At 38.4% G+C, this 21,888-nt stretch overlaps 2 protein-coding genes and 1 long non-coding RNA gene across 4 annotated transcripts in view; 2 read left to right on the top strand and 1 right to left on the bottom strand.

Annotated features, from left to right (window-relative positions):
* Positions 1–3,513: 3,513 nt before the first annotated feature.
* Positions 3,514–7,239, top strand: LOC146483802 (uncharacterized). 2 transcript variants are annotated; one of them, XR_014863767.1, is made up of 4 exons: positions 3,514–3,636; positions 4,112–4,316; positions 4,398–4,646; positions 5,163–7,239. It is a non-coding gene; the product is annotated as an uncharacterized LOC146483802 (long non-coding RNA). The 2 variants fall into 2 exon arrangements; XR_014863766.1 differs by having other exon boundaries at positions 3,523–3,636; positions 4,398–7,239.
* Positions 6,613–8,040, bottom strand: LOC146483801 (uncharacterized). Its single transcript, XM_085105568.1, has 2 exons — positions 7,678–8,040; positions 6,613–7,491 (listed from the first exon to the last, which is right to left on the bottom strand). The coding sequence occupies exons 1-2, from the start codon at positions 7,963–7,965 to the stop codon at positions 7,267–7,269; spliced, it is 513 nt and encodes a 170-aa protein (XP_084961694.1). The 5' UTR covers positions 7,966–8,040; the 3' UTR covers positions 6,613–7,266.
* A 490-nt stretch (positions 8,041–8,530) lies between these two features.
* LOC146483800 (adenylate kinase 9-like) overlaps positions 8,531–21,888 on the top strand; it is a 26,954-nt gene continuing 13,596 nt past the window's right edge. Inside the window, exons 1-15 of the mRNA XM_085105943.1 lie at positions 8,531–8,688; positions 9,182–9,238; positions 10,324–10,387; positions 10,754–10,903; positions 13,283–13,395; positions 13,674–13,862; positions 14,753–14,881; positions 15,487–15,561; positions 16,068–16,312; positions 16,779–16,959; positions 17,508–17,664; positions 18,501–18,810; positions 19,254–19,411; positions 19,689–20,252; positions 21,240–21,550. Of these exons, the coding sequence (XP_084962069.1) occupies positions 8,623–8,688; positions 9,182–9,238; positions 10,324–10,387; positions 10,754–10,903; positions 13,283–13,395; positions 13,674–13,862; positions 14,753–14,881; positions 15,487–15,561; positions 16,068–16,312; positions 16,779–16,959; positions 17,508–17,664; positions 18,501–18,810; positions 19,254–19,411; positions 19,689–20,252; positions 21,240–21,550 (2,769 nt within the window). The 5' untranslated portion in view covers positions 8,531–8,622. The remainder of the gene's footprint in view (positions 8,689–9,181; positions 9,239–10,323; positions 10,388–10,753; positions 10,904–13,282; positions 13,396–13,673; positions 13,863–14,752; positions 14,882–15,486; positions 15,562–16,067; positions 16,313–16,778; positions 16,960–17,507; positions 17,665–18,500; positions 18,811–19,253; positions 19,412–19,688; positions 20,253–21,239; positions 21,551–21,888) is intronic.

The raw sequence follows: 21,888 nt of genomic DNA, 5'->3' as shown, positions 1-21,888 counted from the left end.
TTGATATCTGCGCTCTGTGATTGGTTGTGCCAAGCAAGAGAAATTACATGAAGTGAGTATTGAAAGCGCAAGAAAAATATTTAGCATGCCCTGAGGAGATGTTTTCTGTTTCGTCCTTTTGATTTTACCAAGTTCACGACGTAGCACGGCGACTATAAGTATTGATCGATTTACTGCGTCGTTTTGTTTTCGGTTGAATAACCAGTATAGAGCGATCTTCGCCGCGTGAGGTTCACAGTAAAGACTCCGACGCTTTGGCCGACTGGACTCGAGTTCCCTCTCCCGATTTTCGCAACTTTGACCAGCATTGGATCCATTACTAGACTGGAGATCGCGCAATTTACGGACAGCTGGTTTTCACATTCTGGTTGTGAAAGATGCTTTTCAAATTGTTCTTACATTTCGGAGAGACTGATCTCGCCGGGTGGGAACTGTAGTGTTTAGGGATAGAAATTCCCGACGTGTTTCTCTGCTAGGTATCAACGAGTATAAATCTTTGAGAGTTTTCCAATTCCTCTGCTTGTAATCCTCCTGCAGCACTTGTATTTTAAAACTCAAAAAGACACTTAAAGTGTGCGGCTATTTTCAGTGTCTGTAAAATGTTGAAAGGCAGCCCAGCAATAGCTCGGAACGGAATAAGAAGGCTACATCGATCAACTGTGGACTGGACTCTTCGCTAACCGACGAACATATGTGATTTCATTTAATAATTTAAATAATTTCATTAATTAACTTACTAACTTTGTGGCTAGTTTTATTGTCATTTATTGTCCCTACATTTTTTGTTGTGGTAATTGGTGATCTGTCTCAGTATGAGGTGTTTTTACCCTAAAATTTTACATATTATCCTTATGGCTTTTTTAGACATTGTTTACTTTTAATTTACCGATTTGTGCCATTAAATTGTTGTAAATAAAGAAATTATATAAATTGAATAACATTGGTAAATGTATTGCCAGCCAGATCCATCCCTTAGACAGGGTGCGTGGGTGGGAGAGTGTTGCTAAATGTCTTGAAGGACGGTGCCTACTATTGTTACTGCGCAAACAATAGTACGCACCGAGATACTCGGGTTTCCTATGGGTAGTGCTCACTAATACAGGAATATTTTTGCGCAGTTTAAAACTATGTGGAGAAAACAGAACTTAGCAAGTGCTCTTGGCATCCCATTGCATTTAAAACAAAATGTTTGCAATTGGTGGAACCCCAAACATGAGATTGAAAAGGGGAAATAGATCCCCCCCCCCCACCACATTTGAGCTAGAGTAAGAATTTATGGATGCCAAACATCAGACATTTTTATCAAGTTAGTGAATGCCATGAGTAAGAGGTGGAAGGTACGTGTAGGGCGAGTTTGAGATAGGGTAACAAAGAAACAGCAAAAGTAAAAAGCCAGACAAAATATTAGAAGGAAATGCACGCCTGTGAAAATTCAATTTTTATTAACCGATTGACTAATAAAAAAATGCCCCGAATAACCTCTTAATTTCTTTATTATTGTTAGTTTTTCGTGGATCTTGTTGACTTTGTTTTCAGGGTGTTTATTCTCTTTCTTAGTTATATTGGAGCAGTTGTCAATTGGAACCCAGCCCTGTTACTTCCCCCTGCCATACCCCTCCTTCTTTTGTACTTGTTCTGTATCTGTTGTTGTTGTTATTGTTGTTGTTTTTTTCTGTATATTTTGTTGGCTTCTGTGGCAATTCAATAAAAATAAGCAAAACTAAATAAAAGAAGAATGACTTTGGCAATTACAAGAGACTCGAAACAGTAGATGCAACACAGTAAATAGCCAAACATAAATAGATCCCATGTGATTGATAACATCTACAGTATATTTCATTGAATGAGGGATGGTAAACAGGAGCATGTGGAGAAAGCTACAATCAGTTGGGAGGCCGATAATGAGGTTGATGGGAATACTGGCTATGAGATGAATGTGTTAATTACCTGTCATAGTTGTTTCTAAGTAGCTTTTGTGAATAAGTACTGAAGGATATATCCTTGCAAAATCCCATCAAGGATTGGGCTTCATGATGTAGCCATTGTCAGAAATTTAGCATTAGCTCATCACATCCACAATAATTATTGTAGTTTAGGTTGTTCCTTGTGCATTGAGTTTCAAACATGATAAAAAATAATGAAGTGCCAAGAGTTGTCTGGACATGTAAGATTGATAACAATTGCTGAACACTTATACTAATATCAGTTAATATAATATGGTTTTCTTTAGTGTTGGCTTTCATAATGAGGAACAACAAAAAACGTTCAAAAACTCTGGGTCAAGAGGAACATATAATAATTGACAGGATTTAGAATTTTTAAATTTATTATTCTTGATTTTTGAACAATCTGCAGTTTTATGAAGTCTACTTGTCTGACAGGTGCGCAAAGTTTTAATAATAAGGGAAATAATGCGAATTTGGGGCTTAAACTTTATACTGTTTTGAATCAGGGTTTGGATTATCTTCATAAATCTGAATAACAAGAATAGGAATTAAGTCTAAATTTATAGGTGAAATGTCTAAATGAAAATAGCTGAAATTTTAACAACTAGCTACTAACTACTATAAACTAGTAAGAGAGTGATTTGAAAGTCTGGCCTGCCTAGATTAGCACTCACTACCTGCGGGCCAGTTCATTACCTAATTGTTCTTCTTGGTTGGATTTTTGAATCTGAACTTGAAACTCAGGGCAAGAGGTAGATATTTATAATATTTTAGCAAATATTAGAGGTACATGTTGTGCGAACTCAGTTCCCAAATCTGGCCTGGAAATGTCTGTTGTGAGACTCAGATTCTCAGCTTAAAAAGATACTGACGGCTTACTCGCTGATAACTCACAACAAGCTCGGGGCGGTGACTCGAAAAAAGTGAGTAATGCATGCTATCAACCATTACAACCAAATGAAAAATAGAAAATTGAAACTTTTTCGCGGATACATCATAAAGCCGCAAACTAAATTTAATAAAAATCATGCGTATACAGTCGTGTGAATGATTTTATTCTGTATACTTGTATACATATTTATTAATTTATTTAGTGCTATATTTTGTATTTAAACGCATAGAATGTTATACCTGCCAACTCTCACGCCTTAGGCGTGAGTCTCACGCCTGCGGGTTGAAAACTTCGATCTCACGCCGGCTCACGCTTGCGGGCCAATTTCTCACGCCTGATTGAAAAATGTGAGTTGTTGCCGTCTTGCTTGACACAATTTCCAAAAGTATGTTAACTCAGACCCATGTAAGGAAAGAAAACCAATATAAAATGAATAAATGTCAGTCCAAAACTTTCCGATTTTAAAACTATAGCGCTGATTTTATCAACTAACGTCGGTCCTTCGCCTTCGGCAGACTTCGGACGTCTTCGGCAGATTTCGGAGGTCTTCAGAAGACTTCGGACTTCTCCGGGAATCTTCGGAAAGGATCGTGTCGTCTTCAAAACTCCCAGCACTCCCACGAAAAAAAATCTCACGCCTATATCTCAGAAAAAGGTGGCAGGCAGGAGGAGAACGACAGGTATCCCACAATCCTCTGCATTTTCCGGTTTCATAAAAATGGCGGATTTCCTTCGACACGTGGCAGATTATGGCTGTTTTCGACGTGGATGTTTTCAGAGGTAAAGCGTTGTTCTGAGGTAAGTGAACCTTTTACAACAACCTTACGATCTCTTTGACTAATCAGAATGTTTTCTATAGGAATTAATAGTTCCGAAAAGGTTTTTTGCTTTGATTTGCATAACAATGTTGACATTCATCCGTAACGATCGCTTCAATGAGGTCCATAAATTAATCCACAATTCTCTTTCTGCTTAAATGATTTATACATACTATTAAAATTTCAAAACATCAAAGTTAGTTGGACTTATTTGACCCATAGTGACCCTTAGTGACCCACGATTTTCGCATTTCTGAACCTTCGAAAATGGTCCAAACCGCCGATTTCCGATCTCACATGATAACAAACATGGCGATTCTGCGTTCAATGTAGATTGAACTTTCAATGTGTTTTTGATTCTTTATTGCGCTTTTTTAGCGAACTATGAGTGAAGTTATCGTTTTAGTTTGTTTCACAGAACTCATAATAAGAAACTTTTGTGTGTTAATTTTTAGGTTTATCATGGAAAATTCGCCAGACAAAGATTTGAGTGCCAAACGCACTCATGTTCCCTCGGGTACGACACCATCAAAGCCTGAGAAAAAGCGAGTTCGTAATACATCGTCGCCGGCCACACGTAAAACATTATTTTCAAGCAAGTGTGCATCACCAGCCCGGCGGACATCAGATAAGCATTCATCAAAAAGCCTAAACCGAAAGGTGAGTGACAAATTATAATTAAAATTTATGTTGTTTATACCACTGTCCCGTTTCATTGAAAGCAACGAATATTTTCCTTAGGTGGCCAAACATATTCTTACAAAGGCAAAATGTTCCATTGTGAGCCCCTTCGGAAGTCACCGGTGAAAAGACACAAGTGGACATATGAAGAAGAGAGGGCTCTTGTGGAGTTTATTGGAATTGGGAGAACAGACCCAAAGTATGGAGAGATAGTTACAGAATGACCTTCTTTTAGAGACATTAGTGATTTTTGGGCTGATGCAGCTTCCCATATCAAGACAAGTACATCAGCGAATGTTCTTCTCACAAGTATGTTCCTTATTCAAATTTCAAAATATTCAGTGTGTAAAAGCTGTACAAACCACCATTGTATTAGTAATAAAGATAATAGTTTCAGCTGCAATCATTTTCTAAATGAGTATTATTGTTCCCTTTCAGTTGGCTTACACTTTACGCATAAAGATGAGTAAAGATTGATACGTTCATCAAAACTGAACTTGCCATTTTTGATGATAAATTTTGGGTACCACCTCACTCTAAAACTTTAATTTTCCCCCTCCACTAAATTAATGAACCAACTCAAGGAATCTCAATCTAGCTGAGTATTTTTTTTTGCTTTCGGAGACCCTGAAATGGTGCCTTATGCACACTCTGATTAGCTATTCAATCTCCACAATTAGTGTTCTTTTCTATTCACCCCTGAGCAAAACTGGCTTCTCAAATTATATTTGAAGCGAAATTTCAAACCGTGACAACATTTTTGTATTGTGTCAAGATATGGCTGATGGATAAATATACTCTGGTTCTTTCTTTCTCATACACCAGGGTCAGAGGCAGAGTATGTACTTATTTTAAAAGAAAGTTTGAAACCTTGGAGGCAGCAGAGGAAGCCTACAACCTCACACTCAGTGGCTGTTTGGAGGAGCTGACCTTGGCGCCACAACCAAGCAGGCTAACAGGAGCTCTCCAGACCAGCAGACACCTGCAGCAGTACCTGTCCCAGTACTGCAGCAGTACCCCAAATGAGATTCCTTGTTTAAATGTGCCATCAGATTTGAAAGATGCCATATTCCAGGGTCTGGCAGGAGGTGTCTCTACTTTGCCACAATTTATCAAGAAACTGATCTGCCTCTCAGACATAGCTGACATTGCTAATACATAGTGCGGCTCGTGTAATCAGGCCATAATTTGGATCCTCACTTTGTGCATAGAATCAATAATTCAGAAAAATTAGATTGAGAAGGGACTAGGAAAAACACAGTTTAGGACATCAAAATATGTAAATGTCAAGTAAAATAAACAAAAACAAATTGTTAGATTAAAAGAATATTTATTGTCCCTTCATGGTATTGAAATAAGGAAAATTATTGAAAGCATAATGGCACATCAGAAAGTCATGTAGTATTTTAATATACCCTGTGAACATAAATGTTCCTAATGTTACATTGTTAATGGCATATGTGGTATACAGTAAAAACCCACGTATAAGGTTAAGAACCTAGAATTTTTGGGTTCAGGCTGAATGGGTTCTTATATTTTGGGGTAGTTTTTCCAAAGTCAGGCTGATTAGGTTCTTAGTAGGTTCTTATTTGAGACAAGCAGTAATGCATTTCACATGAGCAAAAGTCAGGGCACTATACAGATTCAAGTCCCAAGACTACACCAGTATAATTTTATACAGTACATATTCTATACTCTGTATTTGAAAGATTTTCAATTTTGAAGTTTCTTCATTGTACTACATACTGTATTAAACAAATAATTTTCATGGTATATTTCTCAGAAATTTCACAATTTCTAACAATTAAAATCCAGTATTTTGGCTATAAAATAAGAGTGTTTTTTTGTATATGAACCTGTTTTTCTTTGCCAGGCTGGATAGGTTCTAATATATATTTGGGTATTAAAATGCCCAATTTCAGCCTGTAGGTTCTTAAATCACTAGGTTCTTCTACGTGGGTTTTTACTGTATTCATACATGACTGTAATTTTCTCCAGATAGTACTGACAGCTGTTATAACTTGAAGATTATTACAGCCAAACATAGTACAATCTACAGTGCTGATGTGGGAATCCAATGTTAAAATTAAAAATAACCATTCAAAAATTGTCTAGAGTCTCAGTCTTGATCAAAGTAAATATAGGGTCCCATACTTCCTAAACATTTTTTTAGAATTCTTCATGTGTGACTGCGACCACAGCTGACTGCCTCTTACGAGAGGTGGCTACTTATGGGAGGTTATGTGCCTACATGTGACTGTTAGCGGAGGAGGTCTGTTAGCGGAGATTTGACTGCATCAGTATTCAGACAGGGTATTCAGTCAAACCTCCTCTAATGCATGCCTTCTGTAGGAGTATGACCCTTTTAAGCGGCCACTCGAGGTTCCACACGAACACTACATTATTAAATCAAACCTCCACAAGGGGATGCCTCTAGTAAGCAGACACTTGGCTTCTTCAGTTCTGAAATAAAACAGATACTGATATGTGGCCCTCATGGGGTCTGTAGGCAGGAGGTTCAAGTCGTTCAACTGTGCATTTATTGTACATAATTTGTACATTAGAGGAAAAAAAACATAAATTTGGGGATGAGATATCTAGCGAACTGACTTTTAATCCTTGTTTTCATACCAATTTTTCCACTATCTGGTTGATCCCTTATTTGACTATTAATCCAGGTTGCTGTTATAATGATTTTGAGGGCTGCCCCTTTCCCATTGCCCCCTTTTTACAACACTGACAGATCCATAAAAACTAAATTTACTTTGACAGGGAATCCATTCCCTCTTAATATATAACAACAACAAACATTTAATTTCCTTCCCTTTCATTGCTTTCCTTAGCTTGGGAATTTTGTTTACACCACAGTAGCCTATTATGTGCCAGCCATCATCAAAATAAACATCACATTTGATGGCATTTTTGTCTTCTATATTATTTGGTTCGAACTCCACCCGTACGGGAACTTCTTGAAATTGCCGCAGTTGCATTCTGCTTGAGCGAGGTCAACAGGATGACAAAATACGTCGATCACACTGGCTTCCTGAATGGTCGAAGCCTGCACCACAGCCGCAGAACAATTTCGACGCAAAATTTCAAAATCCCAAATCAAAGCTCCAGTTGATTCTTGAGTCTTGTCCTCAGGATTTACAAACTGTAGAAAAATCGGAGAAAGCGCTTTTCAATGCACTGTTTCATCCACATCAAAATAGCCTATATTTATTTACACATCTGTTAAACCAAGAGAACAAAAGCCGACACGTATACACAAATTTTCATTCATCTCGGGATTTACAGATGAATTCGAATCGTTTTTAGTAAATAAAAATGATAAACTTACGGTAATGTCGCAACTGCAATTGATTCGAATGAGGACAGGACCCAATAAACTGTCGAACAGCTCATCGACAGGCCGATCTTCGATGAATTTCGGGACCAAAGAGAACCTTCGTTTCGACATGCTCTCGACGTAACTCCAGTGAATTTCCTTGCAGCAAAGTACAGCACAGGAGAAGCCTTTCAGGTGAACACTAGAAACTTCATTTGACACGCAGTGTATGTAGATCAGCCTTGTTATCCGCCAAGCAGAGCATTTTGCAAGGAAGCACGTTTCCAATGAAGCCGCCATTTGTGACAGAAACTCGCTCTATCGTACCCCAGAGAGACTGATGACGTCACATGAAATTTTGATAATATAGTTGTAAACGCAAAGGATTGTGGGATACCTGTCGTTCTCCTCCTGGGTGGCAGGTATAGAATGTAATAGCGCAAACGCCTCATTTAAAAGCACTGCCCGCGTCGGACGGCCGCGGTTGTCAAGGTTTTTCGCTCTGTCTCTTTTTAACGCTGTGAGGTGTTATTCACTAAGTGAAGCTAAGTGGCTGTGTGGAAAGCTCCAGAATGATGGGGAAAGGTATCTAGTGGTTTCCCGTTTGCTTTATTAAAGTTGGAGAAATAGGCCATTTACGAGAACCAAACAACAAATTCGATAGTATTGTCATTTAGTCCACAGTGAAGTGTCACTTGCTAATGACGTAGGATAACCAGTTTTGACTGCCGCTCGTGCTGCGGGCTCAAGCTCCGTATGGCAGGCTTGTTTCCAGTTTCTTATCGCAATTTTCTCCCAAGAGTCCCAGTCCCCTACCATTTTGGCCTGTAAACAATGGCCGTTGCCATGACAGCCGTACAATATCCGGGCAAACCAGACACGAAAAGTCAGTCCATGAAATGCACATCAACAAAACACTAAAAGGCATCCTGAACTTCGTCGGATAAAACTTAACATATGGCCACCGATACTTCGTCGGTTACTAGCAATACGATCAAAGAAGATCCGTTTAACGAAGACGAGGTAAGATGAGATTTTAGCGCGATAAAATTTGCAGCCGCGATTTCGATGAAACCGACATGTTTCTTTCCACTGTACTTTAGGCTAACTCTCTCTGGACTAATCAGGGTTCTTCTACCTTCGTTTGTGATTTTATTGCGTGGGAAACTTTGCCTTCTTCCATTTATGGAAGCAAAATATGTTGTTTGAGGTTTTAAAATGAATCTAACTTGAAAGATTTTGGTTTCTTCTGCCTCATGATCGAATACCTGAAGCCGTTCAACTTGAGAAATCCTGATCGACAGTGTGCTCTGAGCTTCTGTACTACCAAGATGGAAACTAGAATTATGTTTGCAGATTTTTAATTTCAAGTTTTTATATGATGTACAAACGAGATGCTGAACTTGGTTCGAAAGTGCGTCAATTTGGATATGCTATGTACATGTACAGTTTGTCAAACTGGTAAGCTAGTACAATGATTTTAACTAAGTTTGAAACTGCTGAAACTTTTTTTCAGGCGGAAAGGCGGTTTCTGAACTCTAAACCAACGTGTTTTATCGTCATTGGGAAACCGGTAAGTTCATTTTCAGATTTATTCATGGTTCCATTGGTTAACAAATTGATCACAGTTCTAAAATATTGTAGCTTTATAACCCATCAGTTATTAACCAGCTTTGAGGTTAACATGAACACTAGGGGACTAGTATACAGTGTAGTCGCAGGGACCAGTTTCTGGACAAGTCGCACACATTGCGCACACCAAGGGACTGCAGTCCTGCTTGGGGACATTAGTCTCCTATTAGCGGCACATGACAGTACTTGTTGCACTGACAGTCTACTTGGTTTTGTTCTGTAGAGCCCTGAGTTCATTAGTTATACATTCACCACTGCCATGCTAACCCTCTTCCAAGAACAGTGAGCATGATTACAGATTAAATCGCAAAATGTCTATATCATTGATGTATGCGGCTGTGTGGAAATCTTTCCCTTAATAGTTTTTGATTAGTTGATTTTTTCTTGGGTGGAATGCAAGGACTTGTCCAGTGAGAGGATGAACACATTTTACAGGGTTGAGTCCTTTCAACTTATCCCATAAATTGAAACCATTTTGAACTTTTGAATATGAGAGACAAGTTACAGAGACCAAATTTTCTTCTGGTAACCAGATTTCCTCACAAAAATGGGTACAATGTAACTCACATATGGACTTGTTCCTGGGACTTATGTTGCAAGGCTAGTCCTGGGACAAATCCTCTCGAGTGTAGAGACCTCCGCTCTCGGAAGCCATAACTGTCATTCAGTTATTGCTGAAGAACATTGTAGTATTTTTTAACCAACATGTATCATTTTTAAAGCTTTTAGTTAGTAATGACAAACTAACACATTTTTCAAAATAAAATATAAAATTATTTATAAATTATTTGTTCTTATCATGCCTGACAGAACTATGGTATAGACCCATTGGCTTGTTGAGTAAATTGTTTGTGGTTTTTTTAGGTGCTAATTCTTTAAGAGAGATAATTTCTAATTGATAATACCATATGTATTTTTGTCTGTACTTATCTTCTCTGGTAATTACATGTAGTTTCAGATCTGAGTGCACATAAGTTTAATGAATATACAATATCAACTTTTAAATAATGTCACTGTCATGAACAGGGATCAGGGAAGACCACCCTTGCAAAGAAATTAGCACGAGCATGGAAATGTGAACTCATAAATGGTGAGTGCTGCCACATACAAGAGAATAATATTATCAACATCTTTTTTCTTCTTCAAACTCTTTTTTAATAATTTATGAAGTAGAAAAGGGAGAAAAAGAAAGTTTTACAACCTAAATCCTAAAATAAGTCCCAATACCAGTTGTTACCAGCTTCTAATATATTTCTCCTCACAATATCACTGCTTGATTAAACATTCATATCATTATTTTGATCTAAAGATTGATTGATAAACAAATCCTCAATTAGTCCCATATAGTAAATATATAGAGAACAGTAGGGAGAATGTAAATGTTGATATTAGGAATTAAAGGGTTGAAAGAAAGGAGCAAGCTGAAACTGAGCTTTGATTCTCTTACTTCTTTTAGGCTCAGAAATAATAAATCAAGGAATTGAACTGCAGACTGAACTTGGTGCCAATGCACAAGATATTTTACTCAGAGGTGAAGCTATTCCTGAAGAAGTGTGCGCCAAAGTCTTGTTGGACAAAATCAGTTCCCCAGAAGTTGCTCATCATGGTACAGTGTATTTTTACTTTAAAACTTGGCAGGCTTTCTAATAAATTTTGTACCTTCACCAGGGATACTAAAAAATATTATTATAGGCCCAGGACTAGTCACTTGGTACATGTAATAATTTATGCTGCCTCCCTCTCAGAGAGGGCTCCTACAGTGTATATATAAAGAATGATTGGGTGAACAAAGTTAATGTATTAAGGACGGTGCCTTACTATTGTTACTGCGCATACGTTCTGCGCATCTCGAGATACTCGGGTTTCCTATGGGTGGTGCCTACTAATACAGGGATATTTTTGCGTGCTTTAAAAGTATGCTGAGAAAGCAGAACTTAGCAAGTGATTTTGGTATCTTAAAAGAAAATTGGGGGTAACCATGCATTTTTCAGAGATGATAAAGCTTCAATTTGGAAAAAAGCGCCATACATTGCTTTGTATTTTGCTGCTTTTTGGAATAGTTGTTGCTTAATTATCTCTAAAAAATGCGTGGTTACCCCCAATTTTCTTTTTGGATTTCAATAGCCGCTACTAAGATCTGCTTTTCTTGCATAGTGATAAACTGCGCAAAAATACTTTGCTATTAGTAGGTACCGTCCTTAACTGGTAATTTAGGAGTCCTCAGAGTAAACTTTCATGGTTTGATACCTCTAACATCACTGCCCTCAGAGTTATTAATTTTATTGAATGAGTGACAACTGGGAAATAAAACCACTTGTTAGAATAGTTCTTAACATAATTATTGGTTTCTGGTTGACCAGGTGAATATAAACTTGAAGTCAACCATACCCACAAACAAAAGGATAGTTTGACTAACCTTCCTGGAGTTTTGTTTCAAAACATTCAATAGGCACTCAGTCCCTCATAACTTTGATATATTTAACGTTATTAAGAAAAAGTTCCCCCCCCCCCCTTCCTGAGGGGGGGGGAGGGGTTGGGTGGGTGTTGGGGCATGTGAACAAATCAAAGGCTCCCGTGAGCCAACTCGTGAATGCAGATGACACATCAGTAATTGAAATTAAGACGACTAAGGAGACTTCCTTGAAAGCTAAAAGAAATTATATCTTTGCTTAATTATGTAACAAGAAATAACCATTCTTGTACTATACAAATCGTTTTGGCCCTCGTGCCCGGCTTTGCGGTGAGCCCACCCATAAAAACCGCCACCTACGCAACCTACTTTGCTCTACATTTCATGCCCGGCCTAAATGCGTGAAATTTTTCCTTTGGAGTTCAGTCCACGCAATCTTGAAGTAAAAATAATTGGAAATATGACTAACTTTTGCTAAATAAGAATTATTTCAATGAGAGCTAGTTGTCGTCTCTATTTTGCTTCATTTATATTCAATGAACGCACTGAATAGGTTTTGATCCTGTACACATGCATTTCAATAAATTCTCCACGGTATGTATTAAACAGTTGATCAAAATTCATCGACCACATCCTTTTGCTTTCCCAATGGAAATTGCGAAAATGAAACATTTTTTCCCTTTCAAACCTCTATGAAAGCTGAAGAGATCAAAAATTGTTCATTTCACCAGAAATTTGCATAATTTTGTTTACGACGTCACTGATGCGTGACATGGCACTTTCCGCTTTCGCATGAAAACTGACAGCCAAACTAATGTTTTTCAGCAATCTAATCTACTTGATATAATACTTTTGTATGTGAAGCAAAAATATGATGAAAGATGTCGAGTTTTCATGTATACAAAAAGTAATGATTAGCAGTGAACTTATCACTTAAGAGTGCTTCTTTCAGCCAGACTTTTCTGGCGGGAAATATTTTTTGGCGGCAAACTTTCATGTCACGTAAATGCTCTGGTTTAGTCAAAGAGCTTGCCGACAGTCCACTAATTGAATTTTAAAATTAAATCATTTTTTTTAATTCAATTATTGTTAAATTCAATTATTTTTACATTCTGTAAAGACACCGCTATTCGTGGAAAAAAACGAAAAGACCTATAACTTTGCTCAGATTCAACAAAAAATCTCCATTCTTTCACGAAAATGATTGTCAAATTATTCTCTACAGATTGAATGAGAATATCCTGACGCGCCGTGAACAGAAAATTTTCGCGTGTTTTCTTCCACTAATTGAATTTAAAACTTGTTCACTGCGCATGCCCGAAAGTTAACGACAGAACCGACTAACCAAGAAAAGTCCACTATCACTATAACTCGTTCATTGCGCATGAGCGCATTCACGAGTTAAAAAGTACATAGTAGGGTATATATCATGTTATACAAGACTACATGTAGTCTTAAAATTCTTGGCTGTCTGGGACCAGCTTTAGCTCGAGAGGTTACTGTTTTTTTTTTTTTTTTTTTTTTCCCAGACTTAAATATTGAATGGTTTTTCACATGCATGTATGTCATTTTCAGGATATGTTCTTGATGGATTTCCATCATTATGCGAGGACTGGTTATCAATGGCTGATCAACTTGATCTTGTGAAGAATTTACCTCTCACACCAGATTTCATTGTCAATCTTAAGGTGAGAAAAGCAACATTTGCTCTGCATTTCTGAATGACTTTGTATAAAATACAGCTTGCTGTTAGCAGGGATTTGTAACATGCTCAGGTGATCAACTGACGACACTGGTGAATTTGAATTTGTCTTCAGCAATTCAAGTGATCGATTGTTAGATGTGTAATACAAACTGCAATTAACACATTACCAGTCATTTTATGGTGTGATGGAATAGCTGGTTGTCTAAAACTTTAATTAGAAGTGACTGATAACATGTTTATGTGTATGTTACATCTGACCAGATCCCAGATAAAGATTTGGAGAAGCGTCGGTGTGAACAGCGTGCGGATCCACTGACTGATAGGTTATACACAAAAAGCGAATATGCTCCTGAGGTTCCAGCTAAAGACGACAGAGACAAAGATGATGAGGAGGAGGAAGAGGAGGAGGAGGAGGAACCTGAAGAGGAAATGATAGAGGAGGAAGAAGAGGTTAGTTATGATGATGATTGTCGTGGGATTGTTATGGTGCAGGGATGTAGCCAAGAAAAACCTCTGTCAACCGGCTCATCAATAAACCCTGCCAACTCTTTTCCGTCTGTGTATTTTTAAAATATCAGCCTCCAGTATTTTTTTTGTCCTGTTGAACTTTCAGCTGGTTTAATTTGCCATTAGCTGGCTCTTAGTGGCATCCCTGTGGTGATGTTAATGATGGTGACATTGAGCTGATAATGATAACAATGATGATGATAAGCATGGTGGTGATAATAGTGATGATGATGATGATGCAGGTGCTGGTGAGCACTGAGGATGATGATGATAGTGGTGAGGATGATCATGATGACGATTCATGGGCATAACACAGTGATGGCAGTTGCACTGTCAAGGATTTGTGATATCTATGTTGATAACAATGATGATGATGATGCAGCTGGTAGCGGTGATAATGGTGATGATGGCTATGATAGTTGTGGTCTTGGTTGTGACAGTGAGTGTCAGTGGTGGTGATGAGTGTGTGCAGATCAGTTGCAGCATAAGACAAATCTACTTGTAGTGAGCATGCTCAGCCTACATAGCTAGAGCTAAAGAATTAATAACAATGATGATGACCCTGAGATGATAATGATGATGAGCATGGTGGTAATAATAATGGTGATGATGATGGTGGTGGTGGTACTGAGGGTGATGATGATAATGATGCTGGTGATGGTGATCATGATGAGGATTAATGGGAATAAGGCAGTGATAGCATTAGTGCTGTCAAAGAATGTTGATATTTATGATGATGTGGATGATGATGATGGAGGCGATGGTTGTGACAATAATGACGATGGCTAGCTAGAGCTAATCCATGTCCAATCATTTTATTTCACCTTGTAAAGGAAGAGGAAGAACAAGAGGAGATCACTCCTGAACTTGTAGCAAGACTTGTTACAAGGCCAGAAGACCTGCCACAGAATGTAGCTACTAGTATCAAGAAGTACCGCGACATGATGCTAAGGACTCTTGAGGTAGGAATGCACACTTTAATAAATCATTCTAAAGTCATAGTTTCTGGTAATAACTTCATGTATATAACTACGTGCAGCTGTTGACAGATCAACCTCCAGGTTGGTGCTTATAAGTCCAGTTCTGTTTAATCACTGTGCTGATATGAATACTGGCCATGGCCAATTAGATCAAGCTGGATTAATGAAAGCGAGTGTTGCCAGATACGTGCATTGTTTAGAGCCATTTAGTCAAATAATCCATTCTTATCTGTACAAGCAACAAAAACATTACACTAAAATGAGTGATATGAATTTAAATACGGTTAAAAGCAATGCGACTGTCCAGTATTGGCCTGCAGTGGTCTTGTTGATTGGAGTAACTACAATCGTACGAAAGAATAAACCATCAATTAAAAGTACATGTGCACTGTCTTAAAACTGGTCCAACAGTGTACAGTAACGTTTCACTTTCCTACCATTGACTATCCTACAATAAAGTGAAGCAGTGGGTCTAAAATACATTGTTCTACATCCACGGGAATGTGTACAAGAACAATAATGTGAACCAACGTATTTTACGCATGCAATCAAATCAGTGTCATTCAAGTTTGTTGGTATTTTCACAGGACTATATCGCTGACCATGATCAGCAGCGGCTAATTGAGCTGGATGGCAACGAGAACCCAAAAGTTGTCTTTAAAGTGAGTTCAATGTTTCTTCCTTCATTGTAACATTTTTTACTTTGTTCACTACATACGTACAGTGTACTGCCATAACATACCACTGCTTGTAGTTCCCACACACAAGTTGTTGGGGAATTCAAGAGACTTTGAGTTAATTGGGATGAATTTATGATGCTTCAAGAACAAGGCAACAAGTCAGATTCATAAATTGAAATGAAAACTGCCCCTTTTGTGGCAAGTTTTAACTAAAGCATATGTTCAGTTTGTCATGAGCAGAGTGAGTGAAATGAATGAACAAACGAATCAACATGCGCAATTAAAAACTTTCTTATAATGTTAAAAAGTTAATAATTGTTGATTTGTTTGTTTGTTATTGTAATGAGAGTAGACACAAAGCTATTAAATTTTATGTAAATAAGTTTGCAAGATGTTTTCAGCATAAACTTTTATTTTTCTGTTCTCCTGTTGCTTGTTTTATTTCTTCGTATTTTGGCAAGGACTTATATTGGTTTTTCTTATTGTAGTCCCTCATGATGAAACTAAACACATTCAAACTGAACCACGCCCTTGTTCCATTGCGCCTCCAAGGCGGTGAGGAGGGTGATGAGATATCAGACGACACTGAGACTGACGACCTTCTACGAACGTTAGCAGCAACAGAAATGGTAGCACCCAAATTCCGCTGGCGACGCAGCAAATGGGGTCGAGCATGCCCTGTTTCATTGAAAGAGGGTAACATTGTTCAAGGAATGGCTCCTTTCTCAGTCAGGTAGAGGAACTTAATATGAATGAAAATAATACTTTACACACTACTAAGTTTACCTTGTAATACATACATTCAGTCATACAACTATAGCTTAGTTAAGTCAAAGTACATCTGAAAAAATGTTGTGGTCTTTTGAGTGCAAAGATGGTATTTGGTAAGGTAAGGTAAACTTTATTTGGGCTGGGTGGCCCATTTCAGCAATTAGGCTGATATCCAGAGGCCCAGCTAAAACAGCGACATTTGTGGTATTTCAATGGTATTTCCAATTTAAAAACTTCAAATTGCCAGGTAAAATTACTGGTTGAACATGCACTGTGATGTAATGATTAGTAATAGCTGAGTTATAAGCAATTGTGAAGCTGTCTACTTACAATATCAGACCAAGCCTAACGTAATGTCCTTGCTATCAGTATATGTTTTATGGAGTTGCTCTTCTTATACCTTCGTTTTTCCTTTTGATAATTTTCAGTTTCTTGGACAAACTTTATGTCATGTCAACAAATGAGGCTTTGGCACACTTCATGCGGAATCCTCGCCCTTACCTCGCATCTCATCTGCCCCGCCCTCCATGTAAAGTGTGTGTTTTAGGTCCTCCTCACGCTGGAAAAACCACAGTTGCTCATGCACTGGCACAGAGATACAATGCCAAGGTAAAAAAAAAGTTATGTAGTTTTTCTTACAATTAATGTTTAATCGATCAAGCAGACAACTGATGAGAAATGAACAAAAGGATCAACTGAACAATGTTGTCTTGACAAACAAAAAGTTGTTAATACATCTATTAATTACTACTGCTGTCAATGGCAATAATCATGTAATAAAGATGTTTAATTACATTTTAAGTGATGGGTAATTTTAACAGCCTCAGTCTGTAATTTATAAAATCTCCTCTTTACCATTATTTGATTGTAATAAATTATTATAAGAGAAATGAAGCTTTTACATAATGAGGTTGAGAGTTCAAGATGTAAATTTACTAGAAAACGTAAAAAAAATTGTGGTCAAGCTCTGACTTTGCATGTATTTTCTTCCCCCCAAAAACATTGGATACTTTGTTAAGAGCCTTTCAGGTCTTCTTGTATTGTTGATAATGCAAGAAATTTTCATTCTAAGTAATATCATTTAAGTTGACTGGGAAAGTTGACCTTTTTATTCAATTTTGAGTAACTGTAAGTTTCTTGTGTTTGCACGTTTGCAGGTCTTTGACATTGATGAGCTAATTAAGCCACGCAAAGAAGCAGCCAAGAAAAAAATGTTGGATGAGATCCGAGATGAGACGACTGAATCAGCCATATCTAAAATAACTGCAGTAAGGCAGACACAGCAACTTGAAGCTGCAGAAGAAGAGGAAGAGCGTAAGTAACATGGTTAGCCATTCTGTGTATACAGTGTATAATTCTCTCCTTTCTGGAGTGAGGATTCAGTCATGCTTGAGTCTGTGGATGAAATCCTAAAGTGTGACCATTCAAATGAGAATTACTGAGTAGTACTTTCCTGTGGTGCTGTTTATTATGCTGTACAAGATGGTTCTAACTTTTGAGTCTGTGGATGCAATCACAAAGTGTGACATACCATTCAAGTGAAAATTGATTAGTAGTACTGTGGTACTGTGTACAGTCAACTCTCGACTTGCGGACACCTCTCTATTACGGACAATCCGATAAGATGGGCAGTAGTTAAATCCCAGCAAAAATAAATTTCAGACGTTTGACTGATATAAATTCCTGTTATTTTGGACTCTCGCTGTTAAGGACACTAATTCGCTGTCCCAAGGGTGCCCGCAATATTATAAAAGGGAGTTGACTGTATTATGTTATACGAGGTTGTTGTAACTTTAACATTGTAGAAAGTGGTTCTAGCTTTTCTGGGCATGGATTTGAACAAGCATCTTAAAGTGTGGCTACAGTACATTCTTGTAGTACTTTTAACATTATTTTGTGCCTGACAAGGCCATCCTATTTATTCAGTCTGGATAAAATCTTACAATAATTATTGTGGCAGTTCAGAAACAATCAAACAATACACAATTGATAAAAGATTCAAGTGAAACATAGTGTAATATGCCTTTCAGTATTGTATAATAGTATGCGCTTGTTAGTTTAATTTTAACATTTGGAAAAACGAACAAGTTGTCAACATTTGCACTGAATGTTAGTTTGTTTAATAATTTATGCCTTGATATCCATAACAGAACCAAATCCACCACAGACACGAGAAGGTGAGGACGAAGAGAAACAAGGTGACGACGAGGAAACCAGTGACGCTGGAAGGCCACAAGACGGAGGGGGTGAAGAAAATGCCGACGAAAAACCCAAGAAATCTACGAAAGAGCTGCCTATTGATGCCAACCATCCTGAAGTTATGCAAATTGTCAATGAAGTTATGGCTGAAGCTGAGAAACGAGAACCTGAACTGTCGCCAGATGAGTACACAGACGTGATCGAGGAGGCACTCCAGAAGAGATATGCAGAGCTACAAGAAATGAACCCTGATGGACCACAGTGAGTGCTGTGTTTTTTACCGCTGTTTTACGCTTAGTTTTCACAGAAGAATGAAGCCAAAATATCGAGTCAGTGCAAGAAGCGGAACAACAGACGTTTTGGAGCGAAAAAAAAACCGCGATGTTCTGTGATTAATGAAAAAATTCAGGCGCTTTAGAACGAAACGAAAAATCGACCTAAAAGTCGACATACATGTGTTATAACTTGGTTATGCTCTCAGCCTTAATCAATTCTTAAACGTTATTTTTCATTCTCCTTGGCCCTTTACTTCAGGCAGAACACACCACTGTAAAAACTATCACCCAACTCTTAGGATAAAGATTTAGGAACTTTTTTTGTTGTTGTCAGTTTTCTTTGTATTTTAGCTTACGTACATGAATAGAGCTCGTAGTTGGAATTTTTAATCATTTTTTCTGACGTTTTACCGTTTATTTCATTCATAGTGCTGGCGGGTTTGTGTTGGACAACTTTCCAAGAACGCGTGAACAGTTCACCTCTATGATTGACAGGATCATTGTCCCTGACGAGATAGTTTGCCTCAAAGATGACAGTGAAAATGGAGAATTCCTTCTGAAAAGATGGTATCAGACAAATAAAGAAGGTAAATAAAGGACTCAAGCAGGAAATTATTGGTAAACATGAATTAGCGATCGAGCAAAAGATTACAAACTAAATAGGTTAAGCAGAAACTATGAAGTGCCTATAGCTCGGTCTTGCATTCTCCTTTCGTGTAAACTGTTTTTTTTTCTGGCCCTTCGCTCTGATCTTCGGTGTTTTATGTATGTTGAGGTTTATTGCTAAATCAAGCATAGCCCTGTAAGAACAGAAAATATGAACTTTTAATGTAATTTTTACGGTTTTTTTGTTTTTCGTTCAAGAACTTCACGTTAAGTGGGAAGCCAGACGTGCCGAGGAGAGAGCTCGCCTGGAAGCAGAGCGCGCAGAGAGGGAGAGGAAAGCTAGAGAGGAAGCCGAAAGAAAGGCTGCGGAGGAAGCTAGGAGAAAGGCAGAAGAAGAGAGACTCCGACAGGAGGAAGCAGAAGCTGCTGGTGAGGGAGAGGGAGAGGAAGCAGGAGAGAAGGAAGAGGGGAAGGAGGCTGAGGAAGAGAAGGAGGCTCAGGAGGAAGCAAAGGAGGAGGACGAGGACGAGGGTGCTACTGCCGAGGTTGAAGCTAAGCCTTCCGACTCTGTCGAGCTTCAGCCTTCGGCGGAAGACTTGTCTCTAGATGCAGCGCCCGAAGAAGAGGAGTTCCCCTTGGACAAGGATATGCCGCCCAATACACCCGAGACTGAGGAGTTCAAGAATCTCAGAACGAACTTTGATCGAGACTTCCCGCAGCTGCTGTCAGTGTTGAAAGGCTCGAACAACATTGATCCGATTATGATGTCGGTTGAGAAGGAAACGGACGCCCTCAAGAAGGAGGTTATAAAGAGAGTTGAAGGTATGCACGGGAAAAGAGCCAAGTGTGATCGTACGAACTGTTTGCGTGTTCTCATTTTGGAATTGTATTGAACTAAGAAATCACTCAAAAGACAGCAATGCAACTGAAAGAACTGGTTCGGTTTCCTTAAGCCCTGGTCAAACAGCGCATGATAGCCGATGACAGCTGATGATAGTCGATGATAGTTAAGACTCGCGCGCTCGTTTGACCACCAACTATCATGCGCTAGCATCGACTATCATCAACCATCATTCACTTTGAGCGGGTTCAAATATTCATGACGACGATAGTTTTTCCCGTTTGACCACGCGCATGATAGTTGATAATAATGGATGATTGTTTTGGCTATCACCAACTGTCATGCGCCGTTTGACCAGGGCTTTTAGCTTACCGCTTACTCGTGGGTCGTTTTTAATTTGGCTCACGGTACTGAAGAAATAAAACGGGTGTAGTTTTGAAAATTGTGTGCCTGACTTGCAAGGTATCACAAGAATTAGTTCCTGCCGAAAATATCATTATATCCAAATTGCAAAAATGGGTTAACCGTAAAACACAAAACCAGTCAAATCACGAAGAAAGAGAGCGAAAATCGATGTCATATGGTATTTTAGCTTTTATGGAGCAATGGACTCTCTAGTATTGAATAAGACTCTCTACTGAATAAGAAGATGTTAACTACTTGTTTTGACACTCGAAAGGAAAACGTGCAAGCCGTCATGATCAGTCATGACTGGTTCCCATTGCGTACTACTCATTGGTTAAAAATCCACTTTGTTTTCTGATTGGATCAAGCATTGCGTGTTGGCCAAAACTGGTCGATTTTGTAGTGGAGAGTAGGTTGCAAGAAAACGGAACTATCGTTCGTTATATTTGAAATACCTAACTGAACATTCGAGAAGAAATTTGTCATCTCCAAGCACGCCCCAGTTATTGTTTTCTGTGCAATTCCTTGAAGTTGATGTAGAGATTTTTCCATTTTCTCTTTAGCTCCATTTAACTACCGCGGATGGGAATACACCGGTATGGATCAAGATGAAGAAGAAGAAGACTTCGCCGAGGAGGAAGAAGAGGAGGAGGAGGAAGAGGAAGATATTTATACCAAGGACAAGAAAAAAATCTTTGGCGATACAAGCCATTACTGCCCTGTGATGCTGAAGGAAAAAAGTGTCCTGTGGCCTGGTATTGCTGAGTGCGCTGCTAAATACCGCGAAAGGACGTATTTCTTCTCATCTCCAGAATCCAGAGGAACATTTTTAGAAGATCCAGAGAGTTTTCTACCAAATGGCAAACCTCTTGAGGTGGGTTTCGTACTTTTCTGTCTTTTGTTTAGTCCTTCGCCCCCATCCACACCAATGAACATTGTTAAAGTGCCCCTGGGACGAAAATTTCATTTTCCATCTTTTTGCATTTTCGTGTAGAATATGACCTTCTTACTCATGTTACCAAATTTCAATCCTTTACGGCGATTGGAAGTATTTTTTTTTTAGCTTTTTATTCGAGATTTCACGGCCGCGATTACTTGGCCTTCTTCCGGTAGTTAAGGCTCAAATTACAGGAAGTGACGTCATTGGCTCAACACGAAAAATTGGATTGGATGGATTCTACTTCATAAACTGTATTCTGCTGTTATTTAGTT

This window comes from Pavona decussata, unplaced genomic scaffold, assembly GCF_977016875.1.
Source record: "Pavona decussata unplaced genomic scaffold, jaPavDecu1.1 SCAFFOLD_38, whole genome shotgun sequence".
Classification (NCBI taxonomy): Eukaryota; Metazoa; Cnidaria; class Anthozoa; order Scleractinia; family Agariciidae; genus Pavona; species Pavona decussata.
This window is presented reverse-complemented; position numbering and strand designations above follow the sequence as displayed.

What these genes read in the sequence shown, in the direction of transcription:
- LOC146483801 (XM_085105568.1), bottom strand. Translation starts at nt 7,965, where the DNA reads ATGGCGGCTTCATTGGAAACGTGCTTCCTTGCAAAATGCTCTGCTTGG. An exon ending in ATTGCAGTTGCGACATTACC is followed by an intron (nt 7,492 to 7,677) that starts GTAAGTTTATCA and finishes ATTTTTCTACAG; the next exon opens with TTTGTAAATCCTGAGGACAA.